Source organism: Haliotis cracherodii, unplaced genomic scaffold (genome assembly GCF_022045235.1).
Source record: "Haliotis cracherodii isolate W230 unplaced genomic scaffold, xgHalCrac1.p SCAF_13, whole genome shotgun sequence".
Taxonomy (NCBI): Eukaryota; Metazoa; Mollusca; class Gastropoda; order Lepetellida; family Haliotidae; genus Haliotis; species Haliotis cracherodii.
In genome coordinates this window covers 12,873,150-12,893,342 of record NW_027266268.1, presented here as the reverse complement: position 1 = coordinate 12,893,342, position 20,193 = coordinate 12,873,150, and the positions used below count along the sequence as shown (strand labels likewise).

Genomic DNA, 20,193 nt, shown 5'->3' with positions numbered 1-20,193 from the left:
GCAACTGTATTGTGGAGAGGAATCGTTTTGGAGGTGGCTCTGTGATGATTTGGGGTGGGATAACAGCACGGCACCGAACTCCTTTGGTGGTTGTTCAGGGCAATCTCACCGGTGTTGGCTACAGAGATCAGATTCTGAGGCCTGTGGTCATTCCTTTCCTGCAACGTCATGGCCCGGGATTGACATTTCAACAGGACAACGCTCGTCCTCACACGGCTAGGGTCGCAATGGATTTCCTTCACCATAACAATGTCATGTTACTGCCATGGCCTGCAAATTCTCCAGATCTCTCCCCAATAGAGCATGTGTGGGATGAAATGGAGCGCCGTCTGCGTCGTCTTCCACATCCTCCAGATAACGTCCGTGACTTGGCACAGAATTTCAGGAGGATATGGCAGGTCATTCCCCAGGCCTTCCATGCCCATTTGGTGGACATGCGTCGCCGATGCACTGCTGTGATTCACGCACAGGGTGGTCATACCCGTTATTGACTTTGTGACTTTGTCGTTTGACCCCCTCCTCCATTTTGATCTTCTGACGTCATCGTAACAGATGTTGTTCAGGTCCCGTTGACATTTTCTTATGGTCCGATTAGTCAGCTGCTACAGCGTCTGCATCATTTTGTCCTTGCTGTGTTGTATTTTAATCCAGAATATATTTTCTCCGTGCACAGTTTCTTTATGTGGCTAGTATATTATGATTATGAAAATAGTTGTGTTACTATTTCCCACCATAAAACATTTGTTTTAAACAGGTTGCTGAAGCACTTCTGTCGGGTGTTCCTCCAGCCATAATGAGGAACTGTCACGTGAAGGACTACAGGGAATACGTCAAACAAAGACTACTTGCAGCGGCTGGTTTCAAGAGATGTGACAAAATTGAAGATGTGCCAGATGTGCCAGATGTGCCAGATCAACCAGCATACGACGCATACCAGGAGACTGACATGGATGTTACAGACGATGTTGAACTTTACAGTTCAACAAATGATAAAGATGATGGGGGAACCGGTTTTCTTAGGACCAATGGTCATATTGAAGGTGGGGAAGAAGAGGTTGTTATGAAAGGATCTCTTTCTATGCCACGGCCTGTGGATCATTCAATGGAGGAGGAATCGCAAGAAGCAGGTACAAGTTGCTTTCATTCATTATATCAACTAGCCTAAGCTATAGGTTCATATGATGGCCAATTTTTACCAGTCAAATCCTTTTCAATCACATGCGTTGATGTCATTCACATAATGTCTGCACCGGTGTCAAAATACTAGTAACATGTTAGTGACCTGATCCATCCATAATTAGGTCACCTAGGCAAAAGATAGCATGTTATGGCACGTTTCTGTTTTGGGCCTTATATGTATATAATGTTCAATAAATTCAATATCGACTGTATACATATATGTCAAATGTATATACAAAAACAGTTAGCTTATTTTCCGTATTCAAATTCAAGTCAAATAGGACTACATTGTATATCGTTATGGTCATTGAATCATTGCCTTGGGTGGGGGTTTTGTGGTGTATAAAGATATCTCTCCCTTCCTATTTTAAATCATTGACTCCTTTGTTTCTATTAGGCCATCTATGGGTATTTAATTAATGATTTGGCACACAATTCAGGGGTGTAAGCATAAACGGACTATCAAAGTTGCAAAACACAATTGCATCATATCTGTCATTATTGAGTCATGATCATAACTATTGTCAAACGAAAATGACCCATCAAATAGTGATGTGACAAGGGTTTAAGTTTTTATTTCAAAGTCTATTGTTGAATATGTCCAATATGAAACAATTTACTTCCACTGTTTTTAGGGTTACGAGGTTGTATTTGAAAAAAACCCTGAAAGACGCAAATGTATCTTTTTGTATCATATGAATAATTTGTAACTCCCATTGCAACTTTTACTTTTCTCTGGTAATGTGATCTTATCTGTTACGATATCAAAAGAAATTAATATATTTTCACACGTATAATTACAAAGGCACTTGACCATACCGGTAGTTGTCAAAAGCAACTGGTATACAACTGGGATAGTTCAACTGCTAGGTTGGTATACGCAACGCAATTTAAGTATACAGTGTATATAATGAGTTCAAATAATTTGATAGGTCTGTAAGATATTGCAGTATCTAGTTGTTTTCTTAACTAAAATGCATACACAAATGCCCTATTGGCATGGCTTATAAAATGATGATGTTCGATTTTCAGCTCTGGATCTAAGAAATGTAAGCACTAAGATTCGCCATCTGTTCAACAACAAACACCATCAGTTTGTGGCATTATTAGTAGCGTGCTTACGCGATGGAGACCTCAGCTTCACTTTCTTGAATGATACATCTGATGACCAGCCATGTCCACTCTTGCAAAGTCCCATCAGATGGGCGTGTCACATTGCAGGCATTGAGATGGTCAGCCTTGGAGAACTGAAACACAATCTCAATTTACTGTGTGCATTTTTTACAATAACTTCCAATGATGAGACAGCAACTTTCGAAAAACAAACTATTAAACACATAGTCAATGAACTTACTACAAATCACGTTGGCAATTATCTGCAATCAATTGATATCATGTTTGTGCATAAACATGTCCGTATTTTGCCTAAATGTGATGCTGAAAGGTCACAATTCATAATTTGGTTGACGCGTGGATCTCAGGAGCTTCTACTTCGAAGACTCAGCCATGAACTGAAACAGTCTAATTTTGCCCTGGTGCTTACACATGAGGCATGTGAGCAGTTTCAGTTTGTTGTGTCCCTTCTCAAACTCTTTCAGCACAATCATGTACAAATGACCCAAATAGTGCTTGAAGAAGATGCCATTTACGGCGGATCTTTCCTTCATTGGCTATGCTGCAACAACAATGCAGAACTATACAAACTAATCCATTCTCACATACCCTCAGAGTCCAAGTATGACTGCATAACGTCATGTTGCATATCTGGCAATGCGGATATACTATCTATAGTTCTTGTGGAAGTAAAGAAAGAAACGGCACCGAATTGGATCACAAAAAATGAACAACCGTGGTTAAACATTTATCGCAAGAAACGGATGTCCATCGAAAAAGTAACTACATTTAAGATGCCACCTCTGCATCTCGCTTGCTATCATGGACATGTCAACATAGTGTCCTTGTTAATAGCTAGTGACTACGACCTAAACTCCCACTTGCCTTCCCTCTTCTCACTTCTTCCAGATGGGCCAACTCCGGTTATAGTCGCAACTGCAGAAGGACATGCACCTGTCCTGAAATGTCTGATAGCAGCAAACTGTGATCTTAGCCTGGGAGATGAAACTATGGACACTTCGCTCCATGTAGCATGTCGGAAAGGTTTTACTGACTTAGTGAACCTTCTTGTATGTCAATGCAATGTCTCCGAAAGGAATAAGGATGGGGATACGCCTATACATCTCGCGTGTGCAGCTGGATATAATGACATTGTAAACACCCTGTTGGACCACGATGCTGACATTTCGTTGTTAAACTTCAGAGACTACACTGCCATTGATATACTTTCTGAGAAGGGTCATCACCTCTTGTTACAAGATGTGCTCAAGAAACGGCCTTATTCACTCCCTTTTGACATATCAAATACCCCTCTGCATAAAGCCTGTGAAAGTGGCCACATTGATGTTGTTGAAATATTACTGGAACATAAAGCCGATAATTTTGCAAACTGTGACCATCCCTTATTGAGAGCTAGTAAGGACAACAAAGTAGATTTTGTAAAAGTTTTGATGGAAACAAATTCTGCTCCAAGCCTTATAACCACTGATCATAGTTACTTGCTTGATGTTGCTTGCAGAACCAAAAACGTAGACATTATGAAGCTTTTGTTAGATAAAGGAGCTGATCCATTAGATTGTGATGATGAAGGTGACACGTGTTTAAGGATAGCAATAGAGAGAGAACATGTAGAGCTTGTTAAACTGTTGTTGGATAAAAGTGTTGACGTGCAAACCACTGGTGGTTACTCACCTCTAAGTGTGGCATGCAGAAGAAAAAACGTAGAAATTGTGAAGCTTTTGTTATATAACGGAGCTGATCCATCAGCTCGTGATAATGAAGGTGACACGTGTTTAAGTATAGCAATACAGAATGAACATGTAGAGATGGTTAAACTGTTGTTAGATAAAGGCGCAAATATGGAGCCCGGTTTTGATGGTCACACGCCTCTAAGTGAGGCATGCAGAACAAAAAACGTAGAAATTGTGAAGCTTTTGTTAGATAAAGGAGCTAATCTATCAGCTTTTATTGATGAAGGTTACTCGTGTTTATATATGGCAATACAGAATGAACATGTAGAGCTTGTTAAACTGTTGTTAGATAAAGGCGCGAACGTGCAAACCATTCATGATGAATACTCATTTCTAAGTGAGGCATGCAGAACAAAAAACGTAGAAATTGTGAAGCTTTTGTTAGATAAAGGAGCTGATCCATCAACGTGTGATGATAGAAGTTACTCGTGTTTAAGTATAGCAATACAGGAAGAACATGTAGAGATTGTTAACTTGTTGTTAGATAAAGGCGCAAATATGGAGCCCGGTTTTGGTGGTCACACGCCTCTAAGTGTGGCATGCAGAAGAAAAAACGTAGAAATTATGAAGCTTTTGTTATATAACGGAGCTGATCCATCAGCTCGTGATAATGAAGGTGACACGTGTTTATGGATAGCAATACAGAATGAACATGTAGAGATGGTTAAACTGTTGTTAGATAAAGGCGCAAATATGGAGCCCGGTTTTGATGGTCACACGCCTCTAAGTGAGGCATGCAGAACAAAAAACGTAGAAATTGTGAAGCTTTTGTTAGATAAAGGAGCTAATCTATCAGCTTTTATTGATGAAGGTTACTCGTGTTTACATATGGCAATACAGAATGAACATGTAGAGCTTGTTAAACTGTTGTTAGATAAAGGCGCGAACGTGCAAACCATTTATGATGAATACTCATTTCTAAGTGAGGCATGCAGAACAAAAAACGTAGAAATTGTGAAGCTTTTGTTAGATAAAGGAGCTGACCCATCAGCTTGTGATGATGAAGGTGACACGTGTTTATATATAGCAACAGAGAATGAACATGTAGAGCTTGTTAAACTGTTGTTAGATAAAGGCGCAGACGTGCAAACCACTGATGATGGTTACTCACCTCTTAATGTGGCATGCAGAAGAAAAAACGTAGAAATTGTGAAGCTTTTGTTAGATAAAGGAGCTGATCCATCAACGTGTGATGATAGAAGTTACTCGTGTTTAAGTATAGCAATACAGGAAGAACATGTAGAGATTGTTAACTTGTTGTTAGATAAAGGCGCAAATATGGAGCCCGGTTTTGGTGGTCACACGCCTCTAAGTGTGGCATGCAGAAGAAAAAACGTAGAAATTGTGAAGCTTTTGTTATATAACGGAGCTGATCCATCAGCTCGTGATAATGAAGGTGACACGTGTTTATGGATAGCAATACAGAATGAACATGTAGAGATGGTTAAACTGTTGTTAGATAAAGGCGCAAATATGGAGCCCGGTTTTGATGGTCACACGCCTCTAAGTGAGGCATGCAGAACAAAAAACGTAGAAATTGTGAAGCTTTTGTTAGATAAAGGAGCTAATCTATCAGCTTCTATTGATGAAGGTTACTCGTGTTTATATATGGCAATACAGAATGAACATGTAGAGCTTGTTAAACTGTTGTTAGATAAAGGCGCGAACGTGCAAACCATTCATGATGAATACTCATTTCTAAGTGAGGCATGCAGAACAAAAAACGTAGACATTGTGAAGCTTTTGTTAGATAAAGGAGCTGACCCATCAGCTTGTGATGATGAAGGTGACACGTGTTTATATATAGCAACAGAGAATGAACATGTAGAGCTTGTTAAACTGTTGTTAGATAAAGGCGCAGACGTGCAAACCACTGATGATGGTTACTCACCTCTTAATGTGGCATGCAGAAGAAAAAACGTAGAAATTGTGAAGCTTTTGTTAGATAACGGAGCTGATCCATCAGCTTGGGATGATAAATGTGACACATGTTTATGTATAGCAACAGAGAATGAACATGTAGAGATAGTTAAACTGTTATTAGATAAAGGCGCGGATATGGAGCCCGGTTTTGAGGGTCAAACGCCTCTAAGAGAGGCATGCAGAAGAAAAAACGTAGAAATTGTGAAGCTTTTGTTAGATAAAGGAGCTAATCTATCTGCTTCTATTGATGTAAGTTACTCGTGTTTACATGTAGCGATAGAGAATGAACATGTAGAGATGGTTAAACTGTTGTTAGATAAAGGCGCAGACGTGCAAACCACTGATGATGGTTACTCACCTCTTAATGTGGCATGCAGAAGAAAAAACGTAGAAATTGTGAAGCTTTTGTTAGATAAAGGAGCTGACCCATCAGCTTGTGATCATGAAGGTGGCAAGTGTTCATATGTAGTAAAAAAGAATCAACTTGCAGAGTTTGATAAACATTTATTAGATAAAGGCGTAGACGTGCAAACCATTCGTGATGGTTACTCACCTCTAAGTGAGGCATGCAGAAGCAAAAACGTAGAAATTGTGAAGCTTTTGTTAGATAAAGGAGCTGATCCATCAACGTGTGATGATAGAAGTTACTCGTGTTTAAGTATAGCAAAACAGGAAGAACATGTAGAGATTGTTAACTTGTTGTTAGATAAAGGCGCAAATATGGAGCCCGGTTTTGGTGGTCACACGCCTCTAAGTGAGGCATACAGAACAAAAAACGTAGAAATTGTGAAGCTTTTGTTAGATAACGGAGCTGATCCATCAGCTTGTGATGATAAAGGTTACTCGTGTTTACAAATAGCAATACAGAAAGAACATGTAGAGATGGTTAACTTCTGGTTAGATAAAGGCGCAAATATGGAGCCCGGTTTTGGTGGTCACACGCCTCTAAGTGAGGCATGCAGAACAAAAAACGTAGAAATTGTGAAGCTTTTGTTAGATAAAGGAGCTGACCCATCAGCTTCTGATTATGAACGTTACTCGTGCTTACAAATAGCAATACAGAATGAACATGTAGAGCTTCTTAAACTGTTGTTAGATAAAGGCGCAAACGTGCAAACCACTGATGATGGTTACTCACCTCTAAGTGAGGCATGCAGAAGAAAAAACGTAGAAATTGTGAAGCTTTTGTTAGATAACGGAGCTGATCCATCAGCTTGGGATGATAAAGGTTACCCTTGTTTATGTGTAGCAATACAGAAAGAACATGTAGAGATGGTTAACTTGTTGTTAGATAAAGGCGCAAATATGGAGCCCGGTTTTGATGGTCACACGCCTATAAGTGAGGCATGCAGAACAAAAAACGTAGAAATTGTGAAGCTTTTGTTAGATAACGGAGCTGACCCATCAGCTTGTGATGATGAAGGTGACACGTGTTTATATATTGCAACAGAGAATGAACATGTAGAGATGGTTAAACTGTTGTTAGATAAAGGCGCAGACGTGCAAACCACTGGTGATGGTTACTCACCTCTTAATGTGGCATGCAGAAGAAAAAACGTAGAAATTGTGAAGCTTTTGTTAGATAACGGAGCTGATCCATCAGCGTGTGATGATAAAGGTTACTCGTGTTTATGTATAGCAATACAGAAAGAACATGTAGAGATGGTTAAACTGTTGTTAGATAAAGGCGCAGACGTGCAAACCACACATGGTGGTTACTCACCTTTAAGTGAGGCATGCAGAAGAATAAACGTAGAAATTGTGAAGTTGTTGTTAGATAAAGGAGCTTGTCCTCCAGCTGCTGATTTTATGTGCAACTCTGCATCATGCAGGGTAGGGTACTTGGATGTTGTGAAACGTTTATTGGAGAAAGGCGCTACTGTATCAGCTATTGGTTCAGAGGATTACTCAACTCCTGAAGTGGTATTCAGAAAAGGACATTTTGAGAATGTGAAACTGTTAAGAGATAACATGGACAAAATGTTTTTTTCAAATTTTCTATTACGACATCATACGACTAATTTAGGAATTTTAAACAGTGGTGAACATGAAGCTACTGAGGATAATGCTCTCTTAACACTACCTAACAATGAAGAATATAATGACCACAAACAGTTAGAGGACTCGAAAGTAGCAGATATAGTTAGACAAAATGATTCTGTAATATATAAATATCATGGACGTTCACAGTGTATCGCTGTCTGCAGAAAATTGTTCGACAAAGGTATTGTTGTGTGTAAATTGCTCTCATGTCATAAAGATTTAGAGCCTATAGTTGAAGAAATCATTGAGATTATTTCAGACAGCGATATATTCACCGACAATGAAAATTCCATCTCAAGACTCTTCCAAATATTGCTATATGAAAGTGTGGTCAGGAGGAAAGCATATTTGGTATATATCCTAATTGCGAAATGTGGCAAAAATGTTACTCCCACAATAACGAGACAGGTGTTGAACGTGGCGATGGCATATCCCAATAATGCTATTCTTCAGATGCTGCTAAAATATAGCAGTGGTGACTTGGTGGATGGTGATTTGATGTCATGTGCCTGTTCTCGTGGTTTACTACAAGTCATAATGGTTTTCATAGAAAAGGGTTATAAGTTTTCACCTGACCATCTAAGACTAGCTCTCAAACATAAACATCCCATTATGACAAATTTGATTGTCAGTAACATGTCAGATCCAATGCCGACTGGTTTGGTGAAAGAATTAATCAAGCATGGTGTCAGACTTGGACATGGAATGATACCTTTTTTAGACAGCGAGATTTTTACCTCTTTTAACAGTGACCAAATAATGTTTGAAGCATGTTTTCATGAACAGTTTGACATTTTAAAATTGTTGATTGATAATGGTGCGGATGTACATTGTGTGAATAGTGGCCAGAAAACACTGTTACATACAGCTTGTATCAATGACAATGAAACTATTGTGGACTTTCTAATACAGTCAGGTATATGTCTCTACTCGTGTGACAGTCAAGGTGAAACTCCTTTACACAAAGCAGTTGGAAAGAATAACTCAAAAGTAGTTCAACTGCTCATTAAAAGAGGAGCAGATGTTAACTGCTGTTCAAGAGTAGTGTCTCCATTACAGCTAGCATGTAGGAAGGGGTGCATTTCTGTTATTATTATATTATTAAAAGCTGGCGCCGAAGTAAACTCATTTGATACAATGCAGGTAACTCCAGTATTGGATGCTTGCAAAAATCGAAACTTCACTGTTGCTAGTCTTCTATTGAAACATGATGCTGAGGTCAATGTGGAAGACGTCCATGGAACAACACCTCTCCATGTCGCCTGTCAACACAGGGACATCGTTTTAATAAAACTTCTTCTGTGTCACTCTGCCGACCCATTCAAAAGGGATAAAAACAAGACTTGCCCATTAGGATTCGTGGTAAAAGATAAAGATATTATGAGAATTATATGTGAATATACCGGAGGTTATGCACTGTCTTGTAAAGATGAAAATGGCAACACTCTCCTCCACCATGCATGCATGCTAGGTCTTCTGTGGCATGCAACTAATTTGCTTACAAGAGGCATTGATAGTTCCCAACAGAATATGAAGGGGGAATCCCCTATGCACATTGCTGTGGAAAATGAGAATATTAACCTCGTTCGTAAGTTGTTACGAAATAACTGTACACATACAGTTCCTGGCAATGATGGCAAGATGCCTCTTCATATTGCTAGTGAAGAGGGATATACGGATATTGTAGAATTGCTCCTTGACCACACTGATAAGGAAAGGATTTCAGCAACAGACAATGGAGGAAACAGTGCCCTCCATTGTGCTTCAAACTTTGATAAATCGGGTATAATTGCATTACTTCTCGAGGCAGGAATAAAAGTAAATAGTATTAACCAGAAGGGATCTACACCATTACATTTTGCTGCAGAAGGAGGGTATCTGGATGCAGTAAAACTGTTGGTGCACGCCAAGGCTGACATAAATGCCTTCGGACATAAGGGACACACACCTCTTCACCGTGCTTGTTTTCGAGGACATATATCTGTTGTGAACTTCTTATTGGATAACAATGCTGATGCAGTTATACAGAATTCTCACAAAAATACGCCAATGTATGCTGCATGTCTTGGGCAGCATATGGATGTTGTCAAACTACTCTTAGAAAAGGGAGATTATCAACAGATAGCTGGACCAAATGGTTATCCCTGTGTTGTGGTCGCTGCAAGTAGAGGCAATTTGGAGTTACTAGAGATCATGATAAGTCACAACGCACACCTGTCACCATCAAACCTCAATGTGTCATTGTTGTCGAATGAAAGTGACATACAACATATTTATTCTCTTCTGGTTGACGAGGAAGAAGGAATTTCACACATGAAAGTCGATGATTATCAACAAATCGCTCAAGATGTGGACAAATCAAACATGGACTCATTAGTGCCAATTCACCTTGCTTATGATGGAAATCATATGCATGCTTTCAAACAACTTGTCGACAATGGAGCCATTTTATCTGATTTAGATGAGGAGGGAAAAACTGTTTTCCAGAAAGCCTTCAGAAATAAAGATGAAGATAATGTTGCACTGATACTGAGTAAAGGCTTTCAACCTGATATATCCTCTGGTGATATCATTCAGCTCTACCCCGTCATAGAAAGATGCTTCTCAAAACGGTACTTCAATGTTATAAAGATATTGTATGAATCTTGGAAAATGTATTCAGTAAACAACACCGAACATTATACAGACTCACCAGTAATTCTTGCAATTATAAAGGATAATATCAGTTTATTGAGATACTTCTTAGACATGGACGGAGATTTTACAGAAAGAGACGAGCAAGGAAATACAATTCTGCATCTTGCTTGTTTAACGGATAATACAAAAGCTGTCAATGTAATCCTACAAAAACAACCCCATCTGCTGAAATTCACAAATCAGGATCTAAAACCACTCCATGTAGTTTGCAGACAAGGCAGTGTGGAACTTGTAAAGCTGTTTCTGCAATATAGTTTTCTCAGAGAGAACAATTATCCAGACAATTTGTCCCCCGGGGATAATGCATGCATATATGATTCCGTCGATTACCATTCTGCTATAGAAATAGCACATGAAAAGAGGTTTACATGTATTGTCAATACATTGATTTTACACAAAGAGCGTTTTCCAATTTCATCTTCCAATAGCATCGGCGAATCACCTTTCCATTGGTTGTGTGATTCCAATGACATAGGAACGTTAGAAACGATTCTTAAGACTGACATTGATCCATCTGAACAGGATGGTAGTGGATATACAGTTCTCCATAAAGCATGTGAACGTGGAAATAAACAAATGGTTACAATGTTATTGGAAACAGGGGATCATTCGTCTGAGTTTTCCAATGCAGGAGAGGCTCCATTACATATTCTATGCCGAAAGGGGTTTGTCGACTTAATACAAATGTTCATAGATCGTGGAGCTGATATGTCCGTTAAGACTAAGGACAAGAATAATTCTGTTTTGCATGTTGCATGCATGTACAAAAGAGCAGAGGTCTGCATGTTCTTGTTGCAGAGATTTGCTTGTCTGTCTGCAGAAGTAAATGATGATGGATACAAACCTTTGGATATTGCCGTAGAAAGACGATGTCAAAAGATCGTCAAGCTATTTGTAAGTGTCCACAACTCAAAATGTTTGTGGTACGACTATTCAGATCGAATTTGCCAGAAAGGAGGTATTCTCCTGTTGAAATTTATCATAAGGTGTAGTGTGAATATGGCTGAGCGGGACAATATGGGAAACACGTTTCTTCACACAGCTGTTTCTCATGGGTGTGTTGATGTTGTTTTGACTTTGCAAAAACATTGTAAAAAACATTTTACCTCAATGTCACACATGCGTAATGAGCAAGGAGAGCTTGCACTCCATTTTGCTGCAACTAAAGGTGATACGGCGATTGTTCAAACACTTATAAAATATTTCATTGATCCAAACGTTGTTGATTCCAACGACGCCACACCATTACACCACGCCAGTAGTATCGGCAGTAAAGACATAGTTTTATTGTTGTTAACAAGTGGAGCAGATCCTTTCATCGCAGATGCAAAAGGAAACACCCCACTACATTTAGCTGCTAAAGGTGGACATGAAGGTGTGTGTTCTTCTCTTGTTGTTAATAACGCAAACTGTAACGCTAGAAATGCAAAAGGAAGAACATCTGTTCATGAAGCTGTTGGCAAGGGTTACCTGACCATCACACAGCTTCTGATAAGATCGGGAGCGCATGTGTCAGTTCAGGATGGACGAGGAGATACACCATTACATAAAGCGTGCTTAAATGAACACAGTGACATGGTACAGTGTTTATTGGATGCGGGAGCTGACCTGAGCATATCTAACTTGTTGGGAAATACACCATTACATATTGCATCTATGAAAGGGCATGTAGGTATGATATGTCAGCTGTTGAGACACCAAGAGTTAGAAGCAGTAAATGTCCTAGGGCAAACTGTTCTCCATTTGGCTTCTATAAATGGACACTACAACGTGTTAGAAATAATACTAAAATACATATATAGGCGGGAACTCCTTGGTGAACACACACGGCAAGATGTTTCAGGAAGAGATCTTGTGAATGGGGACACTGCTTTGCACTTAGCTTGTCGAACAGGTAGTGTTAAATCTGTTGAAGTGCTGAAGAAGTATGGTGCTGATGTTAATGTGTGGAATAACAACGGCAACTCTCCTGTATTTGTTGCATGTGAAACTGGTCATGTTGACATTGTCAAGCAATGTCTGCACTTTGCTGCCTCTGGTATAAACCGAGATGGACGTTCTCTCCTTCATATAGCATGTCGAACAGGCCATGAAGCAATGGTCAAAACACTTCTTGAGTATGGTAATGTTAACATCACGGACAGACATGGGAGAACCCCACTGTTTGACGCTGTGGATAATGGACATGATATAATATCAACACTGCTTATACGCATGGGAGCCAACGTAAACAGTACAAATGTGTACAACAGAACGCCTCTTCATGACGCCTGCTGGGAAGGACGTATAGGGTGTGTGACTCTCCTGACAGCATCAGGGGCACAACTGGATGCAAGCAATCATTATGGAAATACCCCCCTGCACAATGCCTGCATACAAGGACACATGGCGATTGGGGATTTGTTGTTGGAGCGTGGAGCTGACTCTTGCCCAATGAATCGTGTCCACATGACGCCACTTCACTATGCATGTCTATATGGATATACAGAAACTGCGAATATGTTGCTGTCGAAGGGAGCTGATCCTAGTATGGAAAACAGTGAAGGCAAAACACCTCTTGAACTGTGTTCCAGCCAAGACCTGAAGGAAACATTGACATCTAGGTAAGTCTGCTACAACATTCACTGACTTAAAATATCTCCTACATATGTGTATGCCATAACATCATCATTCACGGAGTTAGAAATATAGGCATCAATCACGAGATGTACCACATATCACTTTATATTTCACTTTAACAGGGAAGAATACGCCCCCTATTCGTCACTAATAATTTGAGTCGTGATTTGCAGTGTATGTCCTGGTTGGTTTGGTGTCAGCATACTGTGACCATGGTGTTGAAGATTATTGCTCATATAGTTAACCAATAGCTCACCTGGCCATAACTGAATTATTTACAGACCACTAATCACGTTTTCTCTTCGCCTATTTCACAACTTTGATGATGCATGATATGTGCAACTTGTACGGTTAGTATTTTTACTAACTAAATATAATAAAAGGTATCAACTAAACTGCGATTGTCTGTAGAATTTATTTAAGTTCGTATGAATGTGTCTTTTCACATTAGGACCTTAAATACGTTGACGTAATTGAAACTGTTTACTTCCAGTTGCAGGGACACAGATCTAACATGCCGAAAGAGGGGAAGTACTGAAGTTTGTGCACTTCCTCCCAAGAAGAGGATGAGGATGAGGATTGATACAGAAGAACTGGTAATTACTATGCAAGGCACGATTGGGTCTTGTCAAAGAAAGTAATGTTATCGTCACATAATGCATTTAATACCTGATCGCAGATGAGAACAAGCTGCATGTACTTCGTAAATAGTTAAGGCATTTGGATTTGGATTTACATGTTGGTAGACATAACATATATTCATATGGTTCATTTGGTTTCATTGGTATAAGTCAGTTGGTATATCCACATGATGCTCCGTGTGCCCTAGGTTGACGAAGTGGGCCAAAGGTCGAGTGAAGATGTGAGACGTGCTTATATTTCGTGGAGGATGATCAATGGTACCCTCTGAGGCTGGGGGTCTGAAAGAATCATGGAACGGGAGGAGAGACCATAGGCATAAACATAACATGCTTCTTGTTCGTGTACAGTTTTACCATAAGTTAACTGACATTTCTTTTTTATTCATGTGAGTTAGCGACTTTAAATAGTAACATGTTATATGTAATGTGTTCACAATTAGTAAATTGAGTGTTTCTTTTATATACGTAACCATTTATGAAAATAATCTAAAGGAAATATTAAAGCAGATGTTTCAATGACAAACGTGCTGAACTAAACACAATGTGAATATTAAGGCTACAGAGTATCAAAATAGTCTGTTTATTCATTCCATTGTTCCAATGAAATGTTGGACATACTATAGCTTGTCTTGTACAGATGCAATGATAACGTCAACATTTAGTTCAAATCGATTAATATGTCTAGCCACATTGTACAATTTACCCATTAACATTTCCAATTTACCCATTTACATTACCCATTACATGTATATATATATATATATATATATATATATATATATATATATATATATATATATATATATAAATATATATATATATATGTAAATATATATGTAAATATATATATATATATATATATATATATATATATATATATATATATATATATATATATATATATATGTATCGTACAACTACTCATACACAGTTGTATTCTTCCTGCTGGACATTTACTAAAAACATCCAGATATCCACATATGTGTATATATCTTCTGTATTTAAATTTTTGCAAGATAGGAATATATTATTATTTGTTAAAACCCTTTCATAGAAAAATGTTGTCAGTAAATCTCCAGAAGGAATATGCATATGAATAGATAGATGTTTGATAAATGTACATAAGCCTATAGAACAAAAGTTACACGTATGTTCTAACGTGTGTATAGATGGTAGACTTTAATTACGTTTAAATACATGAGTTGTTGTAACATGCATTTGGCTTATTTTCAGATTATTTACATGTGTTTCGAAAATAATAAGTTGCGTTAAGAGACACCACGTTTCATTTGGAAATTTGCAAATTAGGCGGAATCTCATCCCATTTTCGTTTTGTTAGCAAATAAGTGAAAGAAAAATCGGAAAAATAGACGTTTGCTTTTAAAATTTTGGTTTGTAAAGTACAGTATATATGACACATAACATCCACTTAGAATAGAGAAAACATATTTTTGAATTGTCATTGAGTATATAAAGTGCTATGTTTCCGTTTCTCGTTTGTAAAATTGGTCTGGCATAAACGAGCTGAACTGGACGTTCCATGACATGAATTATAATCATAGTCGTAATTAAAACCTTGTATGTTTAAAAGAATGCGTGCAATAAATGTGCTTACGAAACAACAATTAAATATAGCCTGTAATCTGATTGGTTAAGATTATTAACATATTTTGGAAAATGTGTAAACTAGAAATTATTGACGTGGGTTGGTGAGTGAGTGAGTGAGTGGGTGGGTTTGGGTGGGGATTGAGGGAGGGAAGGAGGAGAGCGCGCTTGCTTGCTTGAATCAGTCGATTGTTAATATCATATATCAGCTTAATGTGTGAGGAACGCCACAGGTGCTGCTGAAATCTACGACGAAAGCCATAAGAGTCGGCTTAACGGACGCAACTCTGCTCGGCGAATTCGGCACCTTAGACGCCAGGGCCACCAATTGCCCCCAATTTTCCCAATTCCCAATTTTATGAATGTGAGGAATTTACACGTTTTTTATATTAAATGTTTTCTTCCATTTTGAATCCATATATGCAAAGTAAAAGATGTTCATGTATGTATATATAAAACCCTATAATATTCTTACTGTTTATTGTATATGTACGACATAATATGTTTGTCTTGTATAATATGTTTTCTTATTTGAGTACGCGTGTAAATTAAAACATAATTTTGTATTATAATAATCATATTATATTACAATACATAATAGCCAGTGCACATATTTATATTAGTAATGAGTTATTTTTCATGAGTCGTTCAGGACATATTTGTTTTCGAGTAAAAATCGGGGCGGTCGGGTAGCCTAATGGTTAAAGCGATTGCTCGTCACGTTGAAGACCCGGGTTCGATTCCCGACGTGAGTACATGGTGTGAAGCCCATTTGGGGTCTCCCCCGCCGTGATATTACTGGAATATTGCTAAAAGCGGCGTAACACCATACTCACTCACTCGAGTAAAAATCTCCAATATAAACGCCTCCCTTTTTGTTTCAATAGCATAGCCTAGTATGTCTTTTTATATTTATAATGTAGAATGTCCATGTCCCCGAAGTGGAATGCATATGGAAACACGAAATGTGTACTATTCAAAGTGTAAACAAGTTTAATCATGTTTACTATGTACTGAGTTTTTGGTGTTGACATTATAGTACATGCTTTGCGGGGAGAGATGGGATTCAAGATAACCATGTATCTCGCTGATGAGGAGAGAAAGTGTCATCCTCGAGCCACAGGAAATAAGATAAATTGTTACCAAATATAGAATACCACTTAAGTCAATAAAATATTTTAAATATTTTAAATATTTTCATAAGTTATGTTGTAATTCATTGTACTGCCTTCTTCCTAATACTTGCTCGTGCTGATGTTCAAGGCGTGTACTGTTGTTGTCCACGGCTTGTGCTGTTGTTCAAGGTCTGTGCTGTTGTTCAAGGTCTGCACTGTCGTACAAAGGCGTGTGCTGTTGTTCAAGGCGTGTGCTGATGTTCAAGGCGTGTACTGTTGTCCACGGCTTGTGCTGTTGTTCAAGGTCTGTGCTGGTGTTCAAGGTCTACACTGTTGTACAAAGGCGTGTGCTGTTGTTCCAGGGTTCGGGTTGTTGTTCAAGGATCATGTTGGTAGAGAGAAATAATTTGGAAATACCAACAACTGTTTTTCTGTTCTGGAAGGAGTATTGAGCGAGTGAGTGAATCCTGTTCAATGACCAGTGGTTGATAGCACGACGAACTATTCACCTTATCCGGGTACGATGACGCACGATCAGCCAAGTACACGCAGCATAGAATAGTCAAGTGGTACGCTACGACTTATGCGAATAATTCTGCAAAGATGAAACGTAGCATTCATGGCTTATGTCGAACAATATTCCACAAGTTCCAGGTTTTGGTATTTACATTTCACAACGTTTGAGAGGTACAATAGAACCTTTCTAAGAAGGTTTCAGATTCCTACGCTTCTTGCTCAAAGTTGTTTTATCAGGATTACAATATTCAAGGCATCAAGCATTCAAAACGATTTTACTTGACATCTTGAGATCATTTGCAAATTTCACACACCAGTGATCAAAATGCTGTTCGATGGAATTCCCTATTTCGACTTTTAAAAAAGACCATGTTCGATTACCCACATGGTTACAATATGTTGAGCCCATTTCTGGTGTCCCCCGCCGTGATATTGCTGGAATATTGCTAAAAGCGGCGTAAAACCAAACTTACTGACTATTTAACACTGGATGTCGACATTAAATGGCAACACGACGCGCAAAGATCGACTTTCGAAAACATGCTGCATAAAACAGTAAATGGAATTTGAAGTTATATTATTCTAGTTAATGTGTGACCTTCACTTCAACGAGAGCATCATTCCCGGAAATTATAAATCCCATAATTATAAAGAATATACAGTGAGTATTCAGACAAATACACAAATTGTGCGTTACCGATATGTAGCTTGTACTACCGCTTGATTTGAGGATATTAGAGGAATCTTACGTAAAATACTTCGTATATGTACGTGATGAATAACGGGGATCTGAGACAATAAAGTGAGTGAGTGAGTGAGTTTGGTTTTACGCCGCTTTTAGCAATATTCCAGCAATATCACGGCGGGGGACACCAGAAATGGGCTTCACACATTGTACCCATGTCGGGAATCGAACCCGGGTCTTCGGCGTGACGAGCGAACGCTTTAACCACTAGGCTACCCGACCGCCCCTGAGACAATAAAGACGAGCGAGAGAGTGAATGACTTTCCCATCACGACAAGCAAGTTTCTTGGTATTAGTGGCTTTAATCAAATCAGGCCACAAATTAGACCAGTGTGTTAACTGAGGAAGAAATCTGCCAAAGCCATGCATAGGTACTATCAATCTTTGACTCGACTCTAAAACCTGAGGGCGGTCGGGTAGCCTAGTGGTTAAAGCGTTCGCTAGTCACGCCGAAGACCCGGGTTCGATTCCCGACATGGATACAATGTGTGAAGCCCATTTCTGGTGTCCCCCGCCGTGATATTGCTGGAATATTGCTAAACGCGGCGTAAAACCATACTCACTCACTCACTCTATAACCTGAAGACATGTACATTCCTCTTTTGTACTAGATTCCAAAACTCTATAAAAATCCCTACAAAGAGATATATATTGTTGGGTCCAGCAAATGTACCACAAATGCCCTGTGTTAGAGAATAACCACAATCCTAAATGCAATCAAGGCAGGCATTTCTCTATATTCACAGGAAGTATTTGAGACGAGTGGAATTAATACCACGTGGATTCTCAAAAACTCAAAGTGTTTGCTTGACTTTTTACAATCTCAGAAAAGAACCAGGTTAAATTTTGTCAATGCATTCGATTTTTTAACTTTGTAAATCACTATCCCGCAAACAAACTTTCGGGAAAACTTCATTTTTTGATGCGTGGTTTTTTGGTTACAAAGCGCGGTAGCCATAGATATAGTTATATATCTCAGATAAAAGGGTGGGGAGCTGATCCATACAGATAATGGGTGGGGAGGTGATCCATACAGATAAAAGGGTGGGGAGGTGATCCATACAGATAAATGGGTTGGGAGGTGATCCATACAGATAAATGGGTTGGGAGGTGATCCATACAGATAAAAGGGTTGGGAGGTGATCCATACAGATAAAAGGGTGGTGAGGTGATCCATACAGATAAAAGGGTGGGGAGGGGATCCATACAGATAAATGGGTTGGGAGGTGATCCATACAGATAAAAGGGTGGGATGTGATCCATACAGATAAAAGGGTTGGGAGGTGATCCATACAGATAAAAGGGTGGTGAGGTGATCCATCTAGCTGAAAGGGTGGGGAGATGATCCATCTATCTGAAAGGGTGGGGAGGTGATCCATCTAGCTGAAAGGGTGGGGAGGTCATCCATCTAGCTGAAAGGGTGGGAGGTGATACATACAGATAAAAGAGTGGTGAGGTGATTCATACAGATAAAAGGGTGGGGAGGTGATCCATACAGATAAAAGGGTGGGGAGGTGATCCATCTAGCTGAAAGGGTGGGGAGGTGATCCATACAGATAAAAGGGTGGGGAGTTGATCCATACAGATAAAAGGGTGGGGAGTTGATCCATACAGATAAAAGGGTGGGGAGGTGATCCATCTAGCTGAAAGGGTGGGGAGGTGATCCATCTATCTGAAAGGGTGGTGAGGTGATCCATACAGATAAAAGGGTGGGGAGTTGATCCATACAGATAAAAGGGTGGGGAGGTGATCCATCTAGATAAAAGGGTGGTGAGGTGATCCATACAGATGAAAGGGTGGGATGTGATCCATACAGATAAAAGGGTGGGAAGGTGATCCATCTAGCTGAAAGGGTGGGGAGATGATCCATCTATCTGAAAGGGTGGTGAGGTGATCCATACAGCTAAAAGGGAGGGGAGGTGATCCATACAGCTAAAAGGGTGGGGAGGTGATCCATACAGCTAAAAGGGTGGGGACGGGATCCATACAGATAAAAGGGTGGGGAGGTGATCCATCTAGAGAAAAGGGTGGGGTGGTGATCCATACAGCTAAAAGGGTGGGGAGGTGATCCATACAGATAAAAGGGTGGGGAGGTGATCAATCTTGCTGAAAGGGTGGGAGGTGATCCATACAGATAAAAGAGTGGTGAGGTGATTCATACAGATAAAAGGGTGGTGAGGTGATTCATACAGATAAAAGGGTGGGGAGGTGATCCATACAGATAAAAGGGTGGTGAGGTGATTCAT

The 20,193-nt window shown here is 39.3% G+C and overlaps 1 protein-coding gene across 3 annotated transcripts in view; it reads left to right on the top strand.

Annotated features, from left to right (window-relative positions):
* Positions 1–14,700, top strand: part of LOC139459637 (uncharacterized) — a 34,840-nt gene extending 20,140 nt beyond the window's left edge. For all 3 annotated transcript variants that reach the window (XM_071241229.1, XM_071241227.1, XM_071241228.1), the window contains exons 8-11: positions 755–1,127; positions 2,212–13,309; positions 13,819–13,921; positions 14,155–14,700. In XM_071241229.1, coding sequence (XP_071097330.1) covers positions 755–1,127; positions 2,212–13,309; positions 13,819–13,921; positions 14,155–14,235 — 11,655 coding nt within the window. In that variant the 3' untranslated portion in view covers positions 14,236–14,700. The remainder of the gene's footprint in view (positions 1–754; positions 1,128–2,211; positions 13,310–13,818; positions 13,922–14,154) is intronic.
* The last annotated feature ends 5,493 nt before the right edge of the window (positions 14,701–20,193 follow it).